Genomic DNA, 25,913 nt, shown 5'->3' with positions numbered 1-25,913 from the left:
ATCAACACGACACGAATTGATTTATGATTTAAAATCAATAAAAGGTGTCTGCGACTGAGAAATGGTATCATATTGTTTCTGATAAACGATATTCAAAGGTGTGTTTTTGTTGGCTGTCACGTGCGTTATTTGTTTTCCATAAAGCAACACAAATAAGTGTAGCTTCCAGTTTTTTTCTAACAATCACCACTTCAATGATCACATCGTAACAAAAGAAAAATGTGGCAACTATGGAACGGAAACAATAGACAACTAATGACAAAGTTACTCTGCAGGTGAAAACATGTATCTGATTGATTACATAGAGCCTTATCAGTTCATTTTCGCAGATCGTAGTCTGCAATTTCGACAAAATTTTTGACAGTCGTATGCTGTTTTTCTATATTAACAATTGGTAATGTATGAAAGGTATTCATATGTACAAGTCTGAATTAAAACACAATTAGTTAATTATTTTTTCCCAGTATGCTACATCAACTGTTACCTCTTGAAATACTTCAAACTACTACCATAATCTAAACTAGATTAGTTTATACATAATATATATGAATTTTTCAAATGAATCTTTCTGATGTTTTCTTATTTACAACCCATTTACTTACAAATAAGAACCAGTTATTGTGGCATAACCTTGCAGGTTATTTTCGAAATTCGTTCCCAAAACAGTCAAAAATCTGGGATCCTCCAAATATCGCACGAATCCAATTTGGTATTTACCACAAGCAATAGATCGAATGCCTGATGGTCAAATCGGATGTTGAGAAAAGCGAACTATTGATTCGTCAAAAAGTTTGTGAATTTCTCTCGAAAAAGGAATTCATGTTTGCGTGGAAGGAATTGCTTAATTTTTTATAAATTATCACATTATCATGTCATCTGTACCTACGATCTGAGTTTTATATAATTTAACGTAAACAAATGATAAATCAATCAATAATCCGTTCTCACAGAAAACTGAAATCCTTACTGGTTCATGAATAAGTATAATCCGTAGATGCTCATTTACAAAATCTTAAATTAGTCTCGGATTAATCCAGAATACCTTGTTAATCGAACCTTTAAATTACTCTAAAGTTAAATCAAATTACTTGATTTAACTTTCTTAGGCCCCTTTGACACCAAACGAATCCGAATCAATCTGGATCACTCCGAATCAAGTTGAATCTGATTCGTCATCTTCACTCTTTCACACCAGCTTAATCAATCTGAATAATTGTTACCTGGAATGTTTGATTCTTCGCCAATTTTCCTCCACACAGAAGATATGAGTCCATCTCGTATGGTTGTTGATTCAAGACTGACCGGACGAGGAATATGACAGGTTGATCAAGTGCAACCTCGAATCAAACCTGATTGAACCAGACTCGTCCGGTCTGAAGGCGGGAATAGAGTCCCTTAACATTTAAACGAAGCGCTCGTAGCCGAATCTTAGTCAATCAGATTCAACTTGATTCGGAGTGATTCTGATTGATTCGGATTCGTTTGGTGTGAAAGGGCCCTTAGGAAACGAATCACAGATCTGATTTAATAAGCAGTGGCATCTTCGATTAAGGCTGACATTATAAAGCTCGCGAAGATAGCAGTGATCTGAAAATCACGTACATTTCTCCTGCTTGAGTAACTGCCGCGCATGGTCGAAACTGCGATTGCAGCGCTACCGCTGATAGAAAGAGAACCAGAAAATACATTGTGTATATACCTCGTATGAACAAATTCATCTAGTTAAAGCTGCAACTTCTTTATCAGGGTATTGCGATATTTTCTTGGCCTAAGTATTTGTCTCACCACGTTTTCAACTCACTGCAAAAATTATTTTTAATCAAGGTTATACTCACCGTCTTAACGCTTATTATCTGTTTTTATTAGACTAAAACTAACATGTATATTTCGATAATAGTCATAATAAAATTTACATACAATGATAAATTTAAAAATATCGAAGGTATTAATGAGAAATTGATATGATACGCATACTGAATCAAGCCAGTAAAATAATTCGAGACGAATAGATAAGTACAGTCGTTTAACCAAAATAGCAAATGCATGTCGATTAAAAAAACTATTAGTATCCATTCGAACTTCATTCCAATGTACAAAAATAAACCCAACGAACATATGTTTGATAAGACTGAGCTGGATATATATATATATATATATATATATATATATATATATATATATATATAAAATATATATATATATATATATATATATATATATATATATATATATAAAATATATATATATATATATATATATATATATTTATACGACTTTTTAATCTACAAAATTATACATTCAGTAGGCTTCAACTGAAAGTATACAATTTATTATTTATACGTTTAAGCAGCCTCGAACCGGTGTAGCTAGTTTCATTATTGATATTGAATCAAAAGTTTTTTTTCCTACTTACATCGAAGTTTACCTTGTGCATAGGTGTGAAATATTTATCTCATACTTTTCTGAGTAAAATTCAATATTTTCTTCTTATTACACCAAACACTGATTTGGATGGATTATACGGATATTGTTACGATTTTATCGTATCATTCTATTTCTCGGTAATTTTATACTTTCGCGGTCCCCTCGTTTTTGGCTCTAGAAAATTGAATTTCGATGATTTTTTTTAAATCTTTCTATTTGCGGCGGATTTATGATAAAAAATATGGGAAATATCTCACCTGGAGCTTTCATATAGTTTTGTCGTTCATTAATTTTTTTTCTGTAACAGTCAACCTTAGTAAGATACCATTTTTTTATTAGTGAAAATTTTCAATTTCTCAAAGTTAACTTTTAATATTGTACACTTGATATTACAATAAGTGATTTTAAGAATGTTTTTGTTTATATAACTTTAATGATTACTTAATAAAAAAGGTACAAACAATTATATGTGAGAAAAGGTTAATTGTTATTATTTTTATTTGTAAAAACGCTATAAATCAACATTTTTGTATAATTTTTTTTTCAATTTCCTCGTTTTTCTGTGTGCATTATAAAAAAAATTCATTTGATTATGTATTTGGAAAAAATTTATCAACAATTATACGTGAATGAGTGCAATTTCATGAACATTTAAAGCCCTGAAACCAATATAAGTTTCAATTTTTTTTCCATATTTTTTTTTCGTAAATCCGCTGTAAATCCGGATGATTTTTCGATTTTCTAGAGCCAAAAAACGAGGGGACCGCGAAAGTATAAAATTACCTGTTTCTCTACTATTCACCTCAGATATTATTTGTTTCTGCAGTATAATAGTGTACCCATGTTTCATCTACGGTGGAATATCTATGAAATAAGTACGTTGAAAAATACCCAAATTTCGTTGGAATATTTAATACTATCGTATTTTTGGATTCATTAAACAAACTTAAAGGAAAAAACGATTTCATTTCTAGCTAATACCGTGACGAATATTGAATTACATCCGAAAAAAGTGACGAGCAAAGAGAAAGACATAATCTGGTGACCGGTATTAATGTTATTGCACCTGATCAGAGTGTCTCGTTCGAAATCTCCAATCAATATAATTTCAATATTCATCTCATTGAATTTTTCTGAAAGTGGTGAACTCTACGAACCAAGTAGCAGCGCCCTATCGTCAGTTTGGAGTAGAAAATCCGAACCAAAGGTTGTTTTACGGCTATGATGGGATGCATTGAGATCAGAACCAGTCAGCGCATTCCATCTCTCTTTTTACAATTGCGAGCCTTTAAGGATGTTGATGTCGACAAAAAGGTTGATGGACGTCACATTCTTCGCAGAAAATGTAATTCTATATTCGTCGCGATAGTTATTTTCTTTTTTGGAGGAACGGTAGACCATATTTTCAAAATAATATCAGATGTGAATAATAGAAATTATATATTTTGATAAATTGAACGAACCTCGTATATTTTCAAATTTTCATATATACAGGGTGTTTCTATATAGGACCGACAACGCTCTACCACAGAGAAATCTCAATAAATGATTCATTTTGATGAATCCTTACGGGGCCTAATTGCTGAGATATAGGATGTTCAAAATTTTAAATCAAAATAAAAAATTTGCCATAAATCAAGATTTAACCAGTGGCGCGCAGTCAGGGTTATGGAGCTAAAATGAACGGTATTGTAGAAATTTGCCTGATGGCCGCCTTATTTATTTATTATTATTTTTATTTTTATTGCCAATTTTATTATTATTGTAATACGTTTTTATTTGAAATTGAAATTATGAATAATTTTTATTTGTTTTGAACTACTCACAATTAATCATTATACGAAATTAAATGAATAATTAATTAATTTGTAAATTACTTACGTTCGTTTTAGCTCCAAAAAAGGTTATTAGTTTTTAACTAAAAATAAGCAAAATTGAAAAAATAATTTGCTCCAGTGGCGTAAAAAATAAGGGAATAAAACTAACCCTGAAAGTGCGCCACTGGTTAAATTTTTCGAAAATTTGTTTATGTCAAAATAGGGTTCGTATTCCTATATCAAAATGAATCATTTATTGAGATCTCTCTGTGGTAGATTGTTGTCGGTCGAATATAGAAACACCCTGTGTAATTCTCGTGATTGATTATAGAGACTATCTTTAACACACTTTCTAAATGATTAATTTGCAGTGAATACTGTCTATAAATATATTGTTTCCCCTAACACAAGTGCGTCACAATTAGAGTGCTCAATTAATTCATCCTTGAAAAAGATTTTTTTAACATGAGTGATTTATCCCACGTTGTTTCTTACAGCCTTTAGACTAGTCCTAGAACGTTTTATTTAGTTACGTTCTGTTGCCTTTATTTCAAAATATACATATTTGAGAGGAAATGATGTCATAAACCCGTCGCCATACTGAATTAGTTCGCCTCCATATTGTAAAGGTGAGGAATGAGTAAATATATAGTAATTCACCAGGCGTATCCACATGAGTTTTGCGTCTGTGTTTTCATTGTGTATTCATTACTTATAAATAACGGCATCTCAACTAATGAAACAATTAAATTTCGACACAAATTTCACATGGTAGTTGAGGCTGTAGCTGGATTCGTTTCTAGTCTAATCAAAATTGCGTAGTATCATTAAACCAATATCCAACATATTTCTGTAACATAAAAATGAAATGATTCTGATATCAACTGGACTACTATTGTATTCAATCATCATTATATAAAATAATGCAATTGTTCCGAATCTAATATAGTATTTCTTCCAATTACAGAGATCATTCAGCTAACAAGAAGTTATGATAAATAACGAATTCAACGATTACGATCTGGGAAATGGCACGAACGTTACTTACGACACGAACAATCTCGATTTCAACTGGAACGAACTTCTTCCGACATTAATTGTGTATAGTGTCACGTTTATTTTGGGCCTCACAGGCAACATACTAATTGTCTTCACTACTTACAAATACAGAAGAATGAAAAGCGTTACCAACGTTTTTTTGTCTAGTTTAGCCTCTTCCGACTTGATTTTGATCATTGTTTGCATTCCAGTAAAGGTAAGTTCTCATTTTTCTTGAATATACAGAGATTAGTTCCCAATATGTCAAAAATATTGGTACTAGAACTCATAAATACAAATTATTTTCGTTATTTATCTGTCAAATACCAGACGGATGTCCTTCGGAGATTAGTACTCAGGCTAAACCTTCTCACGTATATATGTAAATGTACTAGGTGAGAACTTCTTAATCTTGCTCAAAGATTAAAAATTGAGCTCCTCATTTTTTTAGAATATCATCCGACAAAACTCTTATTCATTCTAACAATAGAGATAAGAATAAAGTTTAGTAACAAGTCTGATAATAAGCGTGAATAATATAGACATCTGCGTTCTTAATCACGATAGTTGTGACTGTATTTTGTGAAAAAACGAACCCTTGAACTGACTAGTACAAGTGAATTTGATCACTAATCATAATACCATATATATCTAAAAACTAGGAATTACTATTAATAAATCAATCATAAAATTTCATAGCACAATTGGCATTGTAAAATCCATTTGACTGGTGTCCCACAAGGTCCCATACTAGTATATATCATTAATACGTATGATACTCCAGCTCCTTAACACAAAATCTTCTGACTCAATTATCGAAGTGATACGAGAAATGGAGAGCGATTCTCAATTCTTGAAAAATCCAAGCCGTTTTGTTAATTATCACGAAACTCTGATCGTAAGACCTCTACTACGTAATTTCCAATTAATGCGTCTAGAAATACGTAGAGAAGCCGTCATTTGGAAGTGTCCTCATATTTTTTATTGGTCAGCTGATCTGAACGGTACTCTAGACAGAGTACAGGAGCGAATCGATCTAATCAGGGTACTCGGAGAAACATTCGGATGAACTCATCCCTCTACCCTACTTCATACCCATAAAACTACATTTGAACCATAATAAAGAATAGAGCAAACGCTAACTGCACCCTTCTCAACCAACAACTCAAAAGGTGCTTGTACTACAAATCTGATACGTAATTCGCATCGTCGGTCAAGTAATGTTCTTGCCACACTTGCTGGTCTTCTAGACGGCCCTTCCTCAAAAGGTAACGGATGCTAATAACAGTCTATGAAAAACTCCTGGGAAATTACCTAGCCTCTCTCCCCTGTAATTCGTCGAAACATAATCCTCAAATAAACCATAATCAAGATTTTCCCCAATTAACAATTACCGCAACGAGCTCTTCTTTATTCATATAGATGACTAAACTCTGATTCGAAGTGGTAGAAATATTATTGTTATTATTTATTTTGAAGTGATTTTAAAAGCTTTAGGCGTATGAATACTGTAAATAAAAGTGTTGTTCATAAAAATCAGTTTTGTTTTTGACCGCAAACAGAAACCGTTATTAACGAAAATCCACTGTGTAGAAAATAGCACGTCTAAATGATTGCTTAGTTGACGGAGTATAGTAAAGTGTATTTATGTCATACATCAGTTCTATAAATAATTTTATTCCGTATATACCTTGGAAATCTTCCTCTTAAAACCTCAACATGAAATAACATCGAGTGAATCTCTCTCTGTATTTCGTGTTCATCCATTTAATAATCTTGAGTGTATGTATGTCTGATATATTGAAATTTATGAGCACCAAAATGTTCTTATGTATGAGTTCTATAATTTTAGTATCATATCAAGATAAAATGCACATTTCTAAAAATTTTATAATGTACGCATATAATACAGAAAATTATGAATAAAATCGATGTTTCTAGATTTATTTTCATAGAGAAAAAAAACAAACAAATTATACATCAATCTGTTTTTAAATTTATGTTATTTACAAAAAGAAAAGAATTCGTATAAAAAAAGCTTTTAATTCATCCTCATTTTCATACAATGAAAAAGAACGTTTTGCTTGTTTTCATAACAATATTTTATTCAAGGACAGATGAAAATATTTCGGTTACTAGAACCGTGCGATAAAGAAAAAGGCATTTTGTCTGCATCGAGATTTTACAGCCTTTAAAAATGATACGAATTATAATTTTATAACACAATTAGGTATATACCAATATAACTTATGCAAATAATCATTTTCCATCTGTCACGGAATTTTTTAACTGACCTAATAAAAGAGAGGATTGTTTGAAAATTCATTTCTATACCGTCTCATTCATATGCAATGCATAGCCATGACCTTAATAATTTTTTTGTAGACCATAGACTAAATAAATTACGAAGATCGATTGGCACAATTTTAATTTGTGCTATATATTTTTTGAGTAGAGTTTTGAGGAACCATATCGTTAACTGAATAATAACAATAAGCAAAAATTGCCTTTTTACATCCAAATGTCAAAAACTATATATGTATTAATGTTCTTAACAACTTCGTTAAATTTCTCACGTGACTTAAATAACTTAATTCACAACTTTCAAATACTATTATTTAACATAAATTTCAATAATCTGACTACTGTTCTCGTTGGATGTTAAGATTATATATGAAAAGTTTATTCTCTCTTAAATACAAATTCTATTGTATACAAATGGAACTTCAAATGCCTGAGGGACATAAGGAACCACTTAAGTAAGGCATTGAGGACGGTCGGTCTACAATAAATCTTACATTACAATTACGAATATAACAGTAAGTAGGTAGATTAATGATTCTTCACAGTCACATTAATATAAGATTCTGGAGGTAATCCGAGATGATACGTTAATGGAGCATAACATAAGAGACATATTGTATAACTTAATATATGGTTAACAGATCTTAAATGGTTCCCATCAGGAGTGGCGAGATAATTCCTCCCTTCGAAACTAGTCGGCTTGATAGGGTGGTCTTCTGTCGGTCGCATCTACTGGAAATGAAGTTGTCCATACACTGGGTCTTGAGTAGATTTCTTGAAGTTGTGGTCTGAAGATCATATTGTAGAAACATGGTTTTGAAAGTTTTGAAAGCTTCATGAGGTTATGGAAATCGCTGTCCGCGCTTCTTTTGATTGGCAGTGGGAACAAGGAAATGTCAAAAAGTCACGCCCAAATTTTCATCGATAATGATGCAGTCTGTGATATCCTGAGACACGCCTCTATCTATATGTAAGTCACATGCGGATGCGATGTTTCTTGGAATGACAACTGATTTTGGCCGACCTTATTGACTTTTATCACTAAGAAACCAACAAGAAATTCTGCAAACCAATTGTAAAAAGTCTTAAATTACGTTAAGAAATACCCAAAATTCGTTGAAATTTTTAATGTGAGCGAATTTTTGATTAAACATTAAACAATCGCAACCATCATTTGTTTTTTGGTATGTAATCCTCCATGCAAAATATCACACGCCCATTTGTTTGAAGTAGTCATTTAGTTAACTATCTCATTGATTTTATTAACCATTTCTGGAGTAGTTACAGTAAATGACGTTCAGCGTCAGCAGTGTTCATATGGCAACTAATACAAGCATAGAACCACTTACATATCATTCAATGGGATGGAGAATTATCAACTGTCTTTTCACGTTAAAATAAATTTTTAATTGGCGCTCAAAATTCTTTCTTCTTCATTTGACAGATAAAATCGTATGTAGCTCATTTTCTAAGAAACCGCTATTTTAAAAGACTATTTCTTTGACTTAGTTTTATTACAGTTGAATGTAAATATTACGGCATGGTATAATTTTAGATGTTTACTACATTGTTTCCGTTAGATGTTACTTTTTGATTGAGAGTTTAGATTTTTAATATTGAGCGTTTTATTAGCTGTAAACTGTTTTAAGTGTGTAGTGATGAAGCTGTCAAATAAACAGCGGAAAATAAAAATAGTTTCACTTGTTCCTGACACTATACCCGATAATATTTCTACATTTCTTATCGTGCTGCTATATCTGGAAATTTGCCAATTCAGTTGCCATGCCCATATATCTAACAACTTTATTATATTTACATTATCATAAACAATGTAATTTATAAACATCAAAATTATGTGTCTAGATAATTAGAAATTTTTATTAACTATACTATAAAGTCTACACTACTACACTGTATCTTTAAATACCATCATCCTTAAATACTAAGCTCTGATTATAGTTGAGTCGCTACTATCACAGAGTGAATAGTGGTACATTCGATTGGCCATCGAAATATGAATTTTTTTAAAAAAACATGTGTTGATTTCAAGATGGGTTTAAATGGAAAAAAAAGTCTTGAATGATTGCAGCGCGCATTTGGTGATCAAAATCCTTCGTAAACTACTGTGTTTCACTGGTATAACGAATTGATTAGGACGGATATCGCTTGGTGATGGAGTACGTGCAAGTAGACCAGGTTCTTCAGATAGTGTTAGAAACATTGAAAAATATTGCTTGATAACAATTTATGAATTGGATGAAGTTCCGAAATGTTTATCAAAGCATGTCATTGGCTCAAGAAAATAATCCCTAAAAGTATTTATGCTGACAAAGCTTATCCTCTTCAAAGATATAACAATATCTCCGACAATATTGGTTTTGAAACAAAAAATAAAACCCATGGAATACGTTTTTATTGTACGTAAACCTATTTCTTGGTTGATATGTACCAAAAATCTACGTAGGATCAAACTGACTAACCTAACTTACCCTAATCTCCTCCAAGTGCAAAGCGAGCGGTGCGAGAGCTAACGCTCTCTACAAACACCTTCTAATTTATTAAGCAAGCGGTAGCGAGCTTTAGCTTTCCCCCCGTAAAAAATAATCAATTTGATGTCTGCTAAGATATTTTGAGTCATAACAGCCAAAAAAAATGTCTACGTGTAAAACAATACAAGTTTTTCATTAGCTTCATAGGAAAATTATTATAAACTTTAAAGAGGGCCGGAGAAAGAAGGAAGCTTTGTCTGAGAAAATCAAAGACAAGCTTTGGCAAAAATTTTAACGAAATCGGGGGGTTCATATTTTCGGAACTACACCCTATCAATTTTTTTAGAGCATTTCAAAAGATCACCAGCTTCGAGCTTTTAAGTTGTGGAAGATTTGAACATAAATAATATCATTTTCCTAAAACGACTCGTAGCTTTCTTGTATCTCAAAATATATAGCGTCGCCATCATAGTATTAATGTCCATCGCTACAAATATGGAAAAATGTATTTGATTTGACAGTTGATTTTATACTTGAGTTTTATGTATAATATTGAATTCAGTTGCATGAAATTAAAAAAAGCTAATTGGTGTACCGATCGGAATATTACAAAGGTTCGTGTTTTCATTCATTATAAAAGCTATCGTCTCGTCAAAGTTTCCTAAAAACGTTTGTAGTTTTTTTGTATCTCAAAATATATAGCATCATCTATATATTTTTATATTTCAAAAGGTAGTTCGTACTAATAATGCTCGATCCTGTATGTACCAGGCAATTAAAAAGTTCTTCTAATTATGTAATCTTTGACCAATTTTAAATAAAAGCTTCAATTTCATACCCCTAATTGGAAAATCGAATTTACTTTGCTATCAGTTAACATGTTAACACAAAATTAATCCTACACTCAATAGGCTAAAGCGCATGTAATCCCATAAATATAATCAATGGAACGTTTTGAATAAAATTGATAAATTTATATGGGTCATTAAGTGATGGAAGCATCCTAATTGATACTTTATTGATAACATATCAATGAATTAGGATGCAGATCCGAGCTTTTGATGATTGTATCTGTTTGCCGACGTAAGTATTAAGATAAACTTGCAACATGTGTTTAATATTTACACACTTTAGAGGCAATAATGAACTCTATATGGTAATGTAATGATAATGATAGATTTTTACCATCTAACTTCTTTTTTCTATTTAACTAATCAATGCGTCAGTAAAGTAGATTATCTAAGTTAAAAACAACATTTATTAATCAATAAATGTGGAAGATATAGAGAAAAATATTTATTCCCACTTTTTATGTCACAATTATTAAGCAGCCTTATTAAGTTTTGTCATGTAGATCAGTATTATAATCATTAATTGATAGAAGGTTGAAATTTTCAATAAAACCCGTTAGAAATACACAGAATTTTCATTTTATTTTCCTCAACTACCTTTGGTCCTCAATGCACAACGACCATATTGTATAACATTCGGCTTATCCTTAGATTTAAACTCCCTTACCCAATTAAATTTCTAGTTAGTCCAATCTTCGATATTGTTAGGATTTGCAAAATAGAGATAGATGCTTTATTGTCAAAAAAATGTTACAATTTGAAGACAAAAGCTTGTAAAAACTAAAAACCACAATGAGTAACAAAATTATAGGTTATAGTAATAGGTAATAATTAGTATATAAGTTCATAGCAAAGATTAGCATGTCCGGAATTAAATATTATTATTAGAAGAGAAGTCATTTACAGATTAGAAGGCACTTTCCAGTAAACATGCCTTCAAATTATTGCAGAATGCAGGAAATGATGATATCGTTTGATTTCAATTGGCGAGTGATTGTGCATTTTTTGCATTGTAAAATATTGAGCCCTCAACTAATTCTGAACATGAAGTAGATAGGTAAAGGTTGAATTCCGCGTGGATATCCGTGCCTAACCTAACCTAACCTTTCTGAAATTGAAGAACCGTGCTTACGAATTAGACAAACGGATTCAAAGATAAATAATGAATGAAGGAACAGAATTTTTAAGTAAGATGTACATGCTGTGAGTCCTGCTGTTTAGTCCGAGTAAATATCTAACAGCTCTCTTTTGTAGTTTGATGATTCGTTCAAATTGAGTCACACCATACATACCCCAGAAGGAAAGGATATATCGGAGATGCGGCGCAATAAGGGCATAATAAACTGTTAAGGAGGTGGATAAGTTCAGTTTTTTGGAAACTGATCTCAGTGCAAAACAGGAGGAATATGTAATTCCCATCTCAAGGAATTCTCCACAACAAACCTAAGAATTTTACAGATTCAACGACTTCATTGATGGTGTTATTTAATGAAAAAGGCTGCAATCTATTTTTATATGATAAAACTTCAATTTTAGAAACGTTGAGACAGAGAAAAAAATTTTTCCATACCAATTTAACTGTCCTCTGTATTTTTCCTATTAGGTAATGGTTCTTATCAAGTTATTTATCTTATTTCTTCATTTCCATGTTTCTTTTACTTTGTTTTGCCTGCTATTCTTAGCTTTATCCTACTTTATCAATGTTCCATTATCCTTAATTTTCATTTTCGTATTATGTCAATATCTCTATGTCTTAGTATTGTCTTATTTGGTGTACGATCTGTTCGATTTATTTCCGTATTTGTTATTTTGGCCTCTATCTTCCGATCATCTATCATTAAAAACTTCACAAAGAATAATATTTTGACTGGTACACTACATATTTATTCACTATTAATAGCTCCATTCATCAACGACGTTCTATATAGGAATTGATAAATAAATATTCATACTATTTAAAATAGTATTTGTTTTGATAAATTAACGACAGGCTCTTAACTGAAAACCAATTTTTAGTTAAAGCTAAAGCTGCCATAATTTATATGTAGCAATAAATTTTATTTTCTAGGTTATGTGGCTGATTTTTGAGATAATATTTCAATAATACGTATAAACAAAATTCCTATGTCCTTGGTGGTATTTCAAAACAAAAATCACAAATTTTAATTTGTCATGAGCAACTATAAAAGTTTACATGATCTTAAGTGTTTTAAATATAAATATATTTATATTTTTACCATAATTATTAACTTTCGAACTCTTTATTTAGTTTTTTATTTAATGCAAAATGTTATTGTTAGTACACTAATATATAACTGCTGTGAAAAATCAAGATCATAACTTTTGGCGGAATTGTTTATACCACTGTTTAGGGTCTATATATAATTTTTTTTGTATGGACGAAGTTGTATAGGTATATACACCCCACAAGAATTATCGCATTACTGGTATTTTAGAATATTTTTAATGCTTAATTTTAGTTTTTTGAGACAATCTGTATATGTATCAACTTAAAAAATATTTCTGGTTTCTTATCATGGGCAAAAAATATCACAATTTCTTACAAATTTTTTTGGAAGCAAAAATGCTCGAGTAAATCATTTCTGTCTTGGAGAATGCATTGATATCGAGACTTTCTAAGCAAATTGTGTTATTGTATAGTGAAAATTTAAATTTATTTTGTTAATAATGAATGTGCATCAACGTTTAACAAGACATGTGACGAATGAAGAAGCCGCTAGAATCATCGCGCAAGTACAAGATGGCCACAGTCAAAGATACGTCGCCGGAGTAATTGGAGTTCAACAAAGCATCATCTCTAGAGTTGTTATTCGCTACCAAGAAACAGGGCTACAAGAAGACCCGGACAAGGCCGCGGAAGGGTAACTTCGGTAGTAGATGATCATTATTTGAGCTTAACGGTGTTAAGAATTACGCATACCACCGCTCGAAGGCTACAAACAGATCTGTTGGCTGCTCGTAATGTCCGAATAAGCCTACAAACAGTTCGAAATAGGCTGAGAGAAGGTATACGAGCCAGAATACCAGCTATAGGTTCACGTCTTACCAGAGAACATTGAGTAGCAAGATTGGAATTTGCTCGAGAACACGGAAATTGGAATATTCAAGATTGGTCCAATATTTTATTCGCGGATGAACAAGATTTTGTCCGTATTCATCAGATTGGCGGGTACCAGTATATAGGCGACGTGGTGAACGGCATGATTAACTTTTGTCAAACTGGAAGCTTTGGTGGTGGCTCTATCATTGTTTGAGGAGAAATTTCTTTCGAGGGTCGCACGGAGTGTGCTAATGCACGATAATGCTCATCCACACGCTGTTAGAGTAGTTCGGCAGTACTTAAAAGAGGTGGAGATATCCACCCTGAATTGGCCTGCACGTAGTTCGGACCTTAACCCAATAGAGTATGTCTGGAACTATCCATGATGGCAAATTCAGCAACATCCGGTACCAATAAGAGCAATAGATAATCTTCAAAATGTTCTTTTTAACTTCTGGTGAAACATGTCGCAAGAGCCTAGGTTGGAGCTCTCTTTCCGTCTTCTTCGAGCCATTTAGTCGTCCATCTTTCTTCCATTGTTCAACCAGTTCAGAACAATCACCAAACAATCACCACAACCACAGCCCTGCAGAGGAGCAACTCCCATATCAGGGCCAATTTCAATAAATACACATTTCCTTATCCCACCCAAAATATACCCATGGAATCTCTCTCTCAGTAGCTGTGTGATGGCGTACTAAGCAAAAAAATATGTGGCACCCGCATATTAATTTTCTTTTGAAAAAAGTCTCATTTGACTGGACTATGTTAGTCTATTGTATAATATTAATTCAGCTAGTATTCAACACGCTTGAAAAGAAACAGTAGCGTATGAGTCATAAGTTGTGACAAAAAGGAAGCAATTAAATTTTTATTGGATTTGAAGTCTATTCTATGATGTGTGATAAGTAATACAGCGAATGGATTATAGCGGCAATTATTACACTGAATTTATTTCTAGTATAAGTCTCATACTCATGCGTTTACATAAGCATTAAAAGCTTGATCCCGTTCGACTGGTACTAGTAAGATTATGGAAGTATGAAAGGAGTTTAGCACTTGAACCATAGAAAGAAGCTTGAAGATGGTTAACTTACAGTAAGATATAACAGAGCGTATTATGGTCGTTTTTTTCTTGAAATGTTCAAACTTTTGTTACGTATCCTGACAGATAAATATATTCTATATTCTTTTCCTTAAAAAATCCCAATGGTTTATCGATGGGTGTTAAGATTCTTTCAAGTTTGCAAATTCACTAATTAGATAACTTTCTTGATTAGAGCTATTTCTGAAAAACAGGTAGATATCAAATCACATTTTATTGCGGAACAACCAATTTTAAAGGAACAAAAACACAGTAAAGTGATAAAATAATTCCTTTCAAAGGATAATGAGATTTGGCCAGTTTATTTATTTTATATATTGAATATAAAACTTGATTTGATCAATCGATAAAAATAAAATAAATATATAATTTTCATTTATATTAAATCTATTACATTTGTTTCCTATTTTTACAAGTACGAATCTGCTTCCGATAAGTAGGAGGCGGTGATACTTCTACCTCTTACCATACTACAGACTTCACTGGTACGTGTCTATAAGCTCATATATGCGCGATTTCCGTCTCGCAGTGAAACACACATTAACATTAAGTCTTGTTTCAAGTTTAGAAAATTACCAAAAAAATCCAACGAATGTTTAAATCTGTATATTGTGATAATATAGTAACTTTACGAGGATATATTGAAAAATTCTTAGCCTAATATAAAACCAAACAAAATTTCAATGTCAAAATATTTTATTACTCAACATATTCTCCTGTTAATTGGATACATTTATTACAGCGAACCTGCAACATCTCTAGACCTTTCAAAAAAAATGTTTCTTCTTGCTCTGAAAACCAGACCTCCAAAGCTTTTATTACCTCCTCGTTGGAAGAAAATTTACGACCTTTTAAACTTTTTTTCAGTTAAGGAAAGAGATGATAGTCGGACGGAGCCAAATCTGGTGAATAAGGGGGGTATTCTAGTAATTCAAACCCCAAATCACGAATTTATGCATGGCAATATGAGATATGTGTGCAGGGGCGTTGTCCTGCAAAAACAAAACACCTTTGGATAGCTTTCCGCGTCCTTTCCTCTTTAATATTTTCCCGTAGAGTGATCAGTAATGTCTAATAGTAATCTCCAGCTATTGTTCTACCCTTGTCCAAAAAATCAATCATGATTACTCAATTTCAATCTCAAAAAACTGAAGCAAGAACTTTTCCAGAAGATTTTTGGACACGAAACTTCTTAGGTCTTGGAGAACCAGAATGTCGCCATTCCATCGATTGTTGCTTTGTTTCTGGATCGTAGAAATGTATCCAAGTCTCATCAATAGTAACATTTCGGTTTAAGAAGTCTACAACTTTTTCAAATCGAACACGATGCTTCTATACTTGCACGCTTTTGGCCAACATTCAAATATTTGGGGATCAATTTTGCAGCAGTTTTTCTCATGTCCACATTAACGTGAACTATATGATGAACGCGTTCGTATGAAATATTCAGTGTTTCAGATCATATCCGTTTTAGCCCAATTCGACGGTCTGATAAAATCATGTCATGAACTACATCGATATTTTCGGGGACTAACACAGAAACTTTTTTCCCGATCGGTCAACATGTTCAATGGAAAATTTACCTCTTTTGAAGCTTGCAGTCCAATTTGTCACGGTCGCATACGAAGGACATTGATCACAAAGGGTATTAAGCATATCTTCGTAAATCTGCTTGCCTCTTAACCCTTTTAAATACAGATACTTGATGACGGCTCGATACTCCAATTTGTCGATTTTCACAATTTCGGTGGACATCTTTTTTCTTTTATTTTCTTTTAATTTATTGCGTAACTCTGGTTTACTTTTTTGACGTTAAACTTTACACTTACACTTGTTGTTCGTTGCTATGGTAACGCAATATTTTGTTTATGTATGGAACTGGTCTAGGCTAACTAGATATCAATACATCCTCGTATACAAGCGATTCAAAAGTAGAAACGACGAGTTATTGCCGGGACATCCCTCGACCATAAAAACATATAAAAATATGCAAAAAGTTCGTTCAAACATGCAATTAGCACTTCCAAAACTAGCAAATCTAGTGTTGTGTGTAAAACCACAACTCATAGGTTAGTGTAATCTTCTAAAATACTATTAAAAAAATGAGACTCGTTTTAATCGAATTGCGTACAGTTGAAAAGCATGAGGTGCGGCGCTACCTGTCTTGTAAATTAATTTTTTTGTCCTCCAAAGATAGACCATCAATTGATAAAAAAGTTTTGTTGGTTGAGCCGAGATATTCCTCAAAACTCATGTCTCATAAGTTATATCTGTGTTGAACTAATTATGAATAGAATAGTTATAAAATTAACGTTTAACTTTGGACAAAAAGAGCTGTTGTTGAAATATTGGTTTTTGTGGAGACCAACTTGTCCCATTGAAATACGTGCAAGGATTCAAAAAGGGAATTAGTGCTATTACAGACAATATTGTACATTAATTCCATCTTTTTTCTTATGACCAGATTCATCGTTTGAAAATTTCCTCTAGTAATACTACATAAAACATAACTGTAAAATGTATATAGCACCTTAGCACCCCACAAGCATTTGAAGTTTACAATGAAGGAAACTATGTAAATAAATATCCTCAATGTCTATAAACGTTCTAAAACTGTATGCGTGTATATGCATGATCTCCAAGCTGATTCAAACACTTTGTTGATGTTTCAATTAATCGATTATTTGTACGAGTTTCAAAGGAAAATTTGAGCAATTATTTATATTGAGAATAACCAGTAGGTACAAACAAGTATTAATGGTGCATGTAATTCCACGTGTAACTATCATTAATTTTATGAATCCGTAAATCTCTTAATTTAACAATTTATTTTTGTTGTTACACGGTGGTCTGAAATTCATTCCGCAATAAAACAAAATCTGTTTCCGGTAATCAAATTTACATAAAACTGACAATAATAAGATAGTTATTTATGCAACAAGTGAGTAAAGTAATACTTTTTTCACGAGTAGGACGGTTTGACACTTCATAAGAGTGAAAAAAAGCTATTTTACTCACGAGTTTTATACAAAAATTTTTCTACGTTCGATAAAACTTTCATTAATTTTTATTTTATAATAGTAATATTAAAAGTACAACTGTGAGCATTATTAATTTGAAGTGAAGAAGTTACATTACTATTGGTATTTGAATTGGCAACATTTAACGAGTTCAAAGAAATAACATCGTCTATATTATTTGTATTAGTACTTATTGGATTGTTGGTAGGATCGTGAACATTTACAATGGTGCTTGAAGTCGAACTAGTCATCTACGTAACCCTCCGAAACTGTGTTGGATTTCCACCCATCGTGCTTTGTTGGTTGAATTATATCACCACCTGAATCCACTAATAGAGACGCCGAAGAGTTATATTTTTTATAAATGTTTATCAAGTTTAATCTATTGTCAGATATTTCATCAATAACAGTATATCGACGTTAAACAATTTCTTCACGGGCAAATGTTTTAGATTTTTCGGATCTATAGCTAACTGATTTATTTTTCAAATATGCAATGAGTTTCGAGTATTTACTAATGTCTACGTCGTTATTTACCATTAGGGTGCCTTTTAGTTTTGAATAAATCGATTAAAGCGGTTCAAGATTTCTTCCTATGGAGCAGCTAAAATCAATCGTTCGTAAAATACATCCGCATGTAAAGAGCTTCAGGCAAAAGTCTTTCGAAATAGAAGGTAGTTTCAGAGCAAAATTTATCACTATAAAATAATTTGATAAAATAAGTTATTTTTCATTAATTTTTTTTATTGCAAAACAGTTTATAGATAAAATACGGTTTAATAAAATTTTTTGGAATTAGTAGATAGTTGATATTTTTGAAAAGGTAGCTAAACGACTTTCATAATAAATGATCAAACAAGACATCGCCGCTGAAGGTTAATTTGATACAATTGAAAATCATCCCTCTTAAAAATAAAAGTGACGTGGATTTTCTGTTGGGACCGAAATATAGAGGTTGGTACATTTTCAAATTGACACCATGTATATGTATCTGAACGCACATCAGATTTATAATTAAACGTTTTAAGAATTTCCACTTGACTCAAAATTTATGCGAAAACTTTCTAATCTAAGAACGCGGTTATTTGTAGATATACCAAAATAATTACAAAATCAAAAGACAACTTTCGATTACTCATAAATACGAATTTATTAATAAAAACTAAAAATTCATCTATTTTTGAGAAAAATATCTATGAAATTAAAAAAAAAACTCAAATATATAATCGGGTTTATCTGTACGTTATCACTAATCTTCACCAATAATTGCAACTTTGCTAATAATTTTTTATTGAATGTCTCATTTTCCTAATGCAATCGGCTGTAATTATCGTAAAATTTCCGTATTTGAAGCGTTTTATTTGCACAATCTCCCCTTTAAGTATACTGTTAATTTATTTTTCTGTTGTTCTTTATTTCACATGGCAACAAACATAATTTCAGTAGACAGGTAAGTATTAATTATAAAAATTCCTATTGTTTGAATATCTTTTATTGTTGATGAATCGTTTTGATTTTTTAGGTCTCCTTAAACTGACACTCTTTGATTAAAAACAGATAAAATCTTGACATTTCAACCTATTTAATCTTTATGAAAATATACTCAATATTGACAATTTGCATAATTATATTATATATTATATCAATAGGTCACCTACAGCATGAATAAATATCAAAATAAAAATCTATTAAAATTTAAACTTAATTGCTAGAGAATTATGGAAACACAATTTAGGTTGGAATTTCGAAATGATTCATTCTAATATCTGATGTTCACTGTCATTTATATTTCTTTATTTTCATTCATTCATTTTCAAGTTTAGGAACCAATACTACTAAAAGCTACTAATAGGAAGATAAGCTTTATTGGCATTAAAAAATTTTACTATTTGGATAATATAAAAATATAAAATAACAAATTGAGTCTTTAGTAAATTGTAGAATTCTGCCACAGAATAATAAAGTCTTTCAAGCAGAAATGTCTTTGTCAATCTTCGGAACTTATTAAATTTATTTACCATTTTCAATTCCAAAGGTAACTGATTGAATCATTTTTTGGCGCTGAAGATGATGGTTAAGTATAGTTAAGTAAATGTTCAAATTCTTTCTTTTAGTAGAGTAAACATGAATGGGTCTCTAAATTGAGGTGTGAAAGTGTTTGCGAACCAAAAAAAAACAGATTTTAAAATGAAGAGAGAGGAGAGAGTTAGAATTTTGTGTTTTTTAGAATAGAATTTGCAATGTATTCTACTATTCAAACCAAAAATATAACGAATAGCTCTTTTTTGTAATTTGAGGATAAATTCGAAGAGGTGCAAACTACTAAACCTCCAGAAAGGCAAACCATACCGAGGATTGTACTGGTACTGGCCTAAATATTTCTATGAACAATTATAATAATTCAAATTTAACCATTAATTTCAATAAGTAGTTTATTTTAGTTCATTGTTGCTTTTTATTGTTTGCCATTAAATAGGTAGTATAATATTTATCATATTTGTGTTAAATTTTCAAATATACAAAATATTCATCTAGAATAGATGAGAAAAATTTTAACGATCACAATATTTTAGAGGGCAGGTAGTTTTGGCGGTAAATGAGGGCGGGAAGTAGAGGTGTGTAATATGACACTTTCTAACCTTCAATAACATTAGTAATGACAGCATTACATATATGATTGTAAATAAACTTAGTTAAAAGCGGTCGTTGTGGCATATGCCCATTACTGGTCATCTGATAGCTGAAATAATGATGAGGTAAAAATATTGGCTAGCCAGGACGCTAAACTAAGTAATTTCGTTTATAACTGTACTATGATATAAGTGCCTGTCCGGAATTTAATTTTCGTTTAATAACACTTTCCAAAATGTGTATTACGCATTTTATTAGTCATACTACTATTTCACGTACAAAGCATACATTTTATTAGTTTAAATTATAAAATTTAGTTTGAATTGAAATTTGAAACAAAATATTTACGTATTGGTAATGAACTGCTTGTCTATCAAAGAACTTCACATTTATTAAAAATAATTCTTTCAACCTAATTTTAAAAGCAATTGATGATGGCATAGTACAGCAATTCTGAGTCTGAAAGTAAATATTTATTTTAATAATAATAAAAATGAAAAGGATGTTAAAAATATTCTACGGCAGTAATAATCCAAATAAATTCTAAAATAAAATTCATCTTTCTGTGGTACTATTTTTTCCTACGGTTATAACACAAACAATGAGCAATGACTTAATTATGTTACAGTTATAGTTATTATTACATAATAAATCAAGTTTTCTATGGAATATTAAATTTCAAACAATGATTTATTTACTTACTTATAATTGTATAGTTGTGAAATTTTTTTTTATAGTACCTAAATGGAAATTTTGAATGACATTCAATTTGAGGTTCATGTTATTCGTTATATCATTTCGCTATTATCCATTAAAAGATGTATAGTGTATCGAATACTAATTTCCTACCCCTACTAGTAGGAATAATAATTCCTTGCTCGTCAAACCATATACTATTATCGCTCACTGACAAATGATTCAGGTTTCCAAACGATTTAACATATATGTAATACTCCTATATAGACAGTTGGTACGGGAAAAAACGTCCCTACCTTACGGTGCCGACAATATTCATTTTCTCTCTCGTTCGAGACACTTTATCTATACTGCGCATGTGTGCGCAAAATTGAGCTGGAACCTCGGAGGATAGAGATATCGTTGCCATTCTGTCTCCCTTAGTCGGAACAGCTTCCACTTATAGACACTGTCCATATTAGTATTACATATATGCGATTTGAATTTAACTATGACGCGAAATGAGAAAAATCATGGAATGCTAAACACAGAACAAGTTGTTCTTGGTTGACTACGATGTGTAATCACAAAATAATTTAAGAAGTTAAGAGAATTTGATTTAATTTTCTTTGAAGTACTTCCACAACTCCCAGCGTTGGATACATAAATCCGGTATTGATAGGAGACTTTCATCTGCTTTGTCGAAGCCTTTTCAATGTTAGGAATGGAGTCAAAATGTTTCCATTTTGTCACATTTTTATTTTTGAATATAAATCACATGGTGCTAATTGTAGAAAGACTAGAAGACTTTATACAGCCAAAAACTCGTGAATCCAAATGATGATGGTATAGCCGTTGGCCCATTTCTCTCTTCCTTTCTTTGTTTGAATTAACAATATACAATTTTATCTGTTTTTGAGGTCGACTGACATTCTGATTATTCTTCGTCTGTAAATCGCTCATCTTCAGTCATCAAAGTTACGACATTATTACTATAGATTGATTTTTTACATTTCATGAGCTTCATTCGCAATTTTTCTCGAAACAAAATGTGTGGTTTAAGATCTATGCTCCACGACAGTTACTGAAAACACGATCTCACTAAAGTGGCTAACAAGCACTTTGTTATTGTCTCAAATACGAAGGTATGAGACAAATTAGTTGAAACAGGGTAATAGTTGCCAAATATTCATTTACCGTGTATTTTCTAACACATTTCGTATCTGATATTATAAATTATATACTTATTAACTGCTAATCTTGAAAATGAAAATTTTCGAATTTTATCTACGGAAAAAAGCAAACTAATACAAACATAACCTAAACGTTATGTAGGACTAAAATTACTTGTTTCGATAATTAGGATTAAATGTGTCACTTGTTTTTCCCTTTATTTTTAGTCTCTAAAATAAATGAACTTTATAAGATCCAAATAAAAATTCTTCTAAACATAAATATAATTACTAATTACTTACTAAGCATTAATTTTGTTTTAATCTTGTTTGTTTTAGGTGGCAAAACTATTTTCATATACATGGGAAATGGGCGCAGTAGTTTGCAAAGGTATACACTACATGCAGTATGTTTCAGCTATATGTTCAGTCTTGACATTAACAGCAATAAGTATAGAAAGGTAATAGGTAACTACTTTTATTATGTTTATTGTAACCTTTCGTCATTAGATATACAGGGTGTTCTAGGACTTGGTTCAAAAAAATTTTTCGGAAGTGAGTAGATGACGTGAAAATAATGCTGTGACATAAAAAAATTCCTCATACGGCCCCTCGTTTCTAAATTATACATTCGAACATTATTATTGTTAATAATAGATAATTACGTATGTCCATCTAGTGTGTTTGACGTAATAAATAATTCTACACTACTATCAGCAGGCCAAGGGCGGCTCATGCTCAATGGTTGACAATCGATTTTTTAACACATCCAGAAACTGCATGCAATGAAAATGGAGGATTATCCAGCAAGAATGGCCTACTTTCGTTGGTTTCTAGATAAACAACGAGTTGATAATACATTTGTTGAAAAAGTACTGATTACCGGTGAAGCTGGTTTCACACGAGGCAGTTCCCATAATTTGAATGGTCAGCAATACCCAATTTTTCCCAAATGATTTCCCGCCCGTGTTATAAAATGTTCCTCTAAACATTCGCAAAGACATATGGTTCATGCACGACGGAGCCCCTCCCTCCTTACTTCCGAAAATCACCTTAATAAAATTTTTCTTCCAAGTTCAAAGAAATGTCCTCCGTAGACTCATCAAGTCCCGGAACACTCTGTAGAATACCAATATATAAACTATGCATTAGTAATCAAATTTGACTCGGAGTGTCAAAAAAACATTTTGGCGTATTTTAATACAAATCGTTATTATCAAAATAGGCTTCTTTCTAGTCAATACAAGCATGCCAACGCTTAATCCAATTTTTCCCAAACTTGTTAGCCTCAGCTGGGATAGCTTTCTGTACCTTAAGCGAATTATTACTTTACGTAGACGCCTAACACACCAAGTAAGGCTCTTTATTGACTGTTGGACCCTCTGGAACGAAGTCTTGGTACTACACACCACTATTTTTTACAGATTTTAGCGTGGTTTTCATTCATTCATAATCAAAACATATTGTGTCCTTACATAAGAGATATTGACGCCTCTGCTTTCTCTCGGATGCTGGCACAACACCATCTCCTCATTTTTATTTTATTTTATCGTCTTTAGCGGAGGTGGATGATCTACTCCCATGAGTTAACCTTTCGACGACTTCACGACTGTTAGTAAATGCTTTTTGTGACTTAAATACTTACGTTTCACAACAACAACTTCCGTAACATTCTTAACAATTCCGTAGCTGTTATTCCATTAGAAATCAAACATTTCTACAACTTTTTCTTCAACTTCTCTTCCCATAGACAAATAGCTTACACTCTAATTGAGGTATGGTGCTCAAACTTCATATGAACATCGAAAAAAGTTGTTTAGGAAAAAAAGTGTTACTGATTCGATGTACACGCGCAGTTTGAATGCAAAACGCCGGGTCAAATTTGATCAGGCCATTATGGCTATATGTACTAAAATATCCAAATCTATACCTGTTCTATGGAGTATCAAGTTGTTAGTATACACTACATAATTTTTTTTTTCTTCATATTAATGAATTTTGCAAATTTCTAACATGATATATTTGAAAACTGTCTTACTGAACTGTAGTAAGAATAATATTCCAACAGAAAAGAAGCCGATACACTAATTTAGGGAAAATACTTGAATTAGTTATAATAATTATTCTAAACTGCATTAGGAAAACTGTGTTTTTTACAACATGAATGATATTAGAGAGAGTTGAAAGAGCAATGATCACCATTTTCATATATTAATCCAACGACAAAAATCTGTTCAAGTGAGCAAATTTTCGCTCCTGAAACAATTGGTCTCAATCGTAGTGAAAATATACTGGAAATGATCATATAAATATCAACCACTGTAGATAATGAGGACACATACACAAACGGAATAGTAGAAAAAGCAAAATGTCGATTTTACGATTGAGAAAAATTATACGCTCATACATAAGACTAGTTGTTTATGCTGACAATGAATTACAATGGTACCTTCTTAAGTTCCCACTATCAACTAAAGAAACATTTCTATGCAATAGAGATAATTTCTATACCGTTTTGTTGAAGTAAATAAGTGAGAAAGTGGTCGACTCTGCTGGAAAGATGCTCAAATATTTAATAACAATAGAAATATAATACCAAATGGAATTAAGAGGCACACGTGTCACTCCAACTAAATCTATTTAGACAATAATCAAAAGACAGGACCAACTCATTTAACCTTTGTTGGTAGAAACGAGGTACCTATTCATTGAACTTGAATCTTGGAGACAGGAAATAGTCTCTGGGTGCATGATCGACCATTTGCGTCGGATAGCTTCGAGTTGCTTTATGAAAGAGGCTTGGTGAAGATATGCGTTATTGAGTTGACCACGTTCAAGGATATACCATCATAAGTTTGTTACATCAACCATGTAATACGGATGGACGAGAACAGACTTCCGAGAATAGTCCTAGAAAACAACCCGCCCGGCTCAATGCCTTCCGGGAGACCACCTAAGAGGTGGAAAGATAGTTGGCAATCTACCTCTCAGGAAAAGATGCAGAGGCAGCTTCAGAATTAACAGATCGACAGATCTCCAAGAAGTAGAAGAAGAAGAAAAACTTTTAAAAAAACTTTATTTTCTTCACAATTACTTAGCAATTTATTGTTAATGACAATTACAATTTTGCGTAAATAAATACACAAGAACAACAATGATAATTTGTAAGAGAATTTATAAATATGCTGATGACGCATCTTTGCATCATTCTTGGCTTGACGTTCACATTTCTCTTCTCTTATTTGGATTTGACTTCGTCCTCGAAGTATGGTTGCTTCTTCAAGAAAATCTTGTAAAATTCTTACTTTAGAGGGTTATAGTTTTGG

At 31.8% G+C, this 25,913-nt stretch overlaps 1 protein-coding gene across 4 annotated transcripts in view; it reads left to right on the top strand.

The window, feature by feature from the left end:
- LOC130897307 (pyroglutamylated RF-amide peptide receptor-like) overlaps positions 1-25,913 on the top strand; it is a 49,244-nt gene that overhangs the window by 14,756 nt on the left and 8,575 nt on the right. For 3 of the 4 annotated variants that reach the window (XM_057806097.1, XM_057806115.1, XM_057806089.1), the window contains exons 2-3: positions 5,209-5,496; positions 22,927-23,048. In XM_057806097.1, the coding sequence (XP_057662080.1) occupies positions 5,233-5,496; positions 22,927-23,048 (386 nt within the window). In that variant the 5' untranslated portion in view covers positions 5,209-5,232. Of the gene's footprint in view, positions 1-4,738; positions 4,871-5,208; positions 5,497-22,926; positions 23,049-25,913 lie in introns of all 4 variants that reach the window. The other variant, XM_057806105.1, reaches the window with a different exon arrangement.

Source organism: Diorhabda carinulata, chromosome 1, assembly GCF_026250575.1.
Source record: "Diorhabda carinulata isolate Delta chromosome 1, icDioCari1.1, whole genome shotgun sequence".
NCBI lineage: Eukaryota > Metazoa > Arthropoda > Insecta > Coleoptera > Chrysomelidae > Diorhabda > Diorhabda carinulata.
Note: the sequence above shows the minus strand (reverse complement) of the source record. Positions and strands in the feature narration are given on the sequence as shown.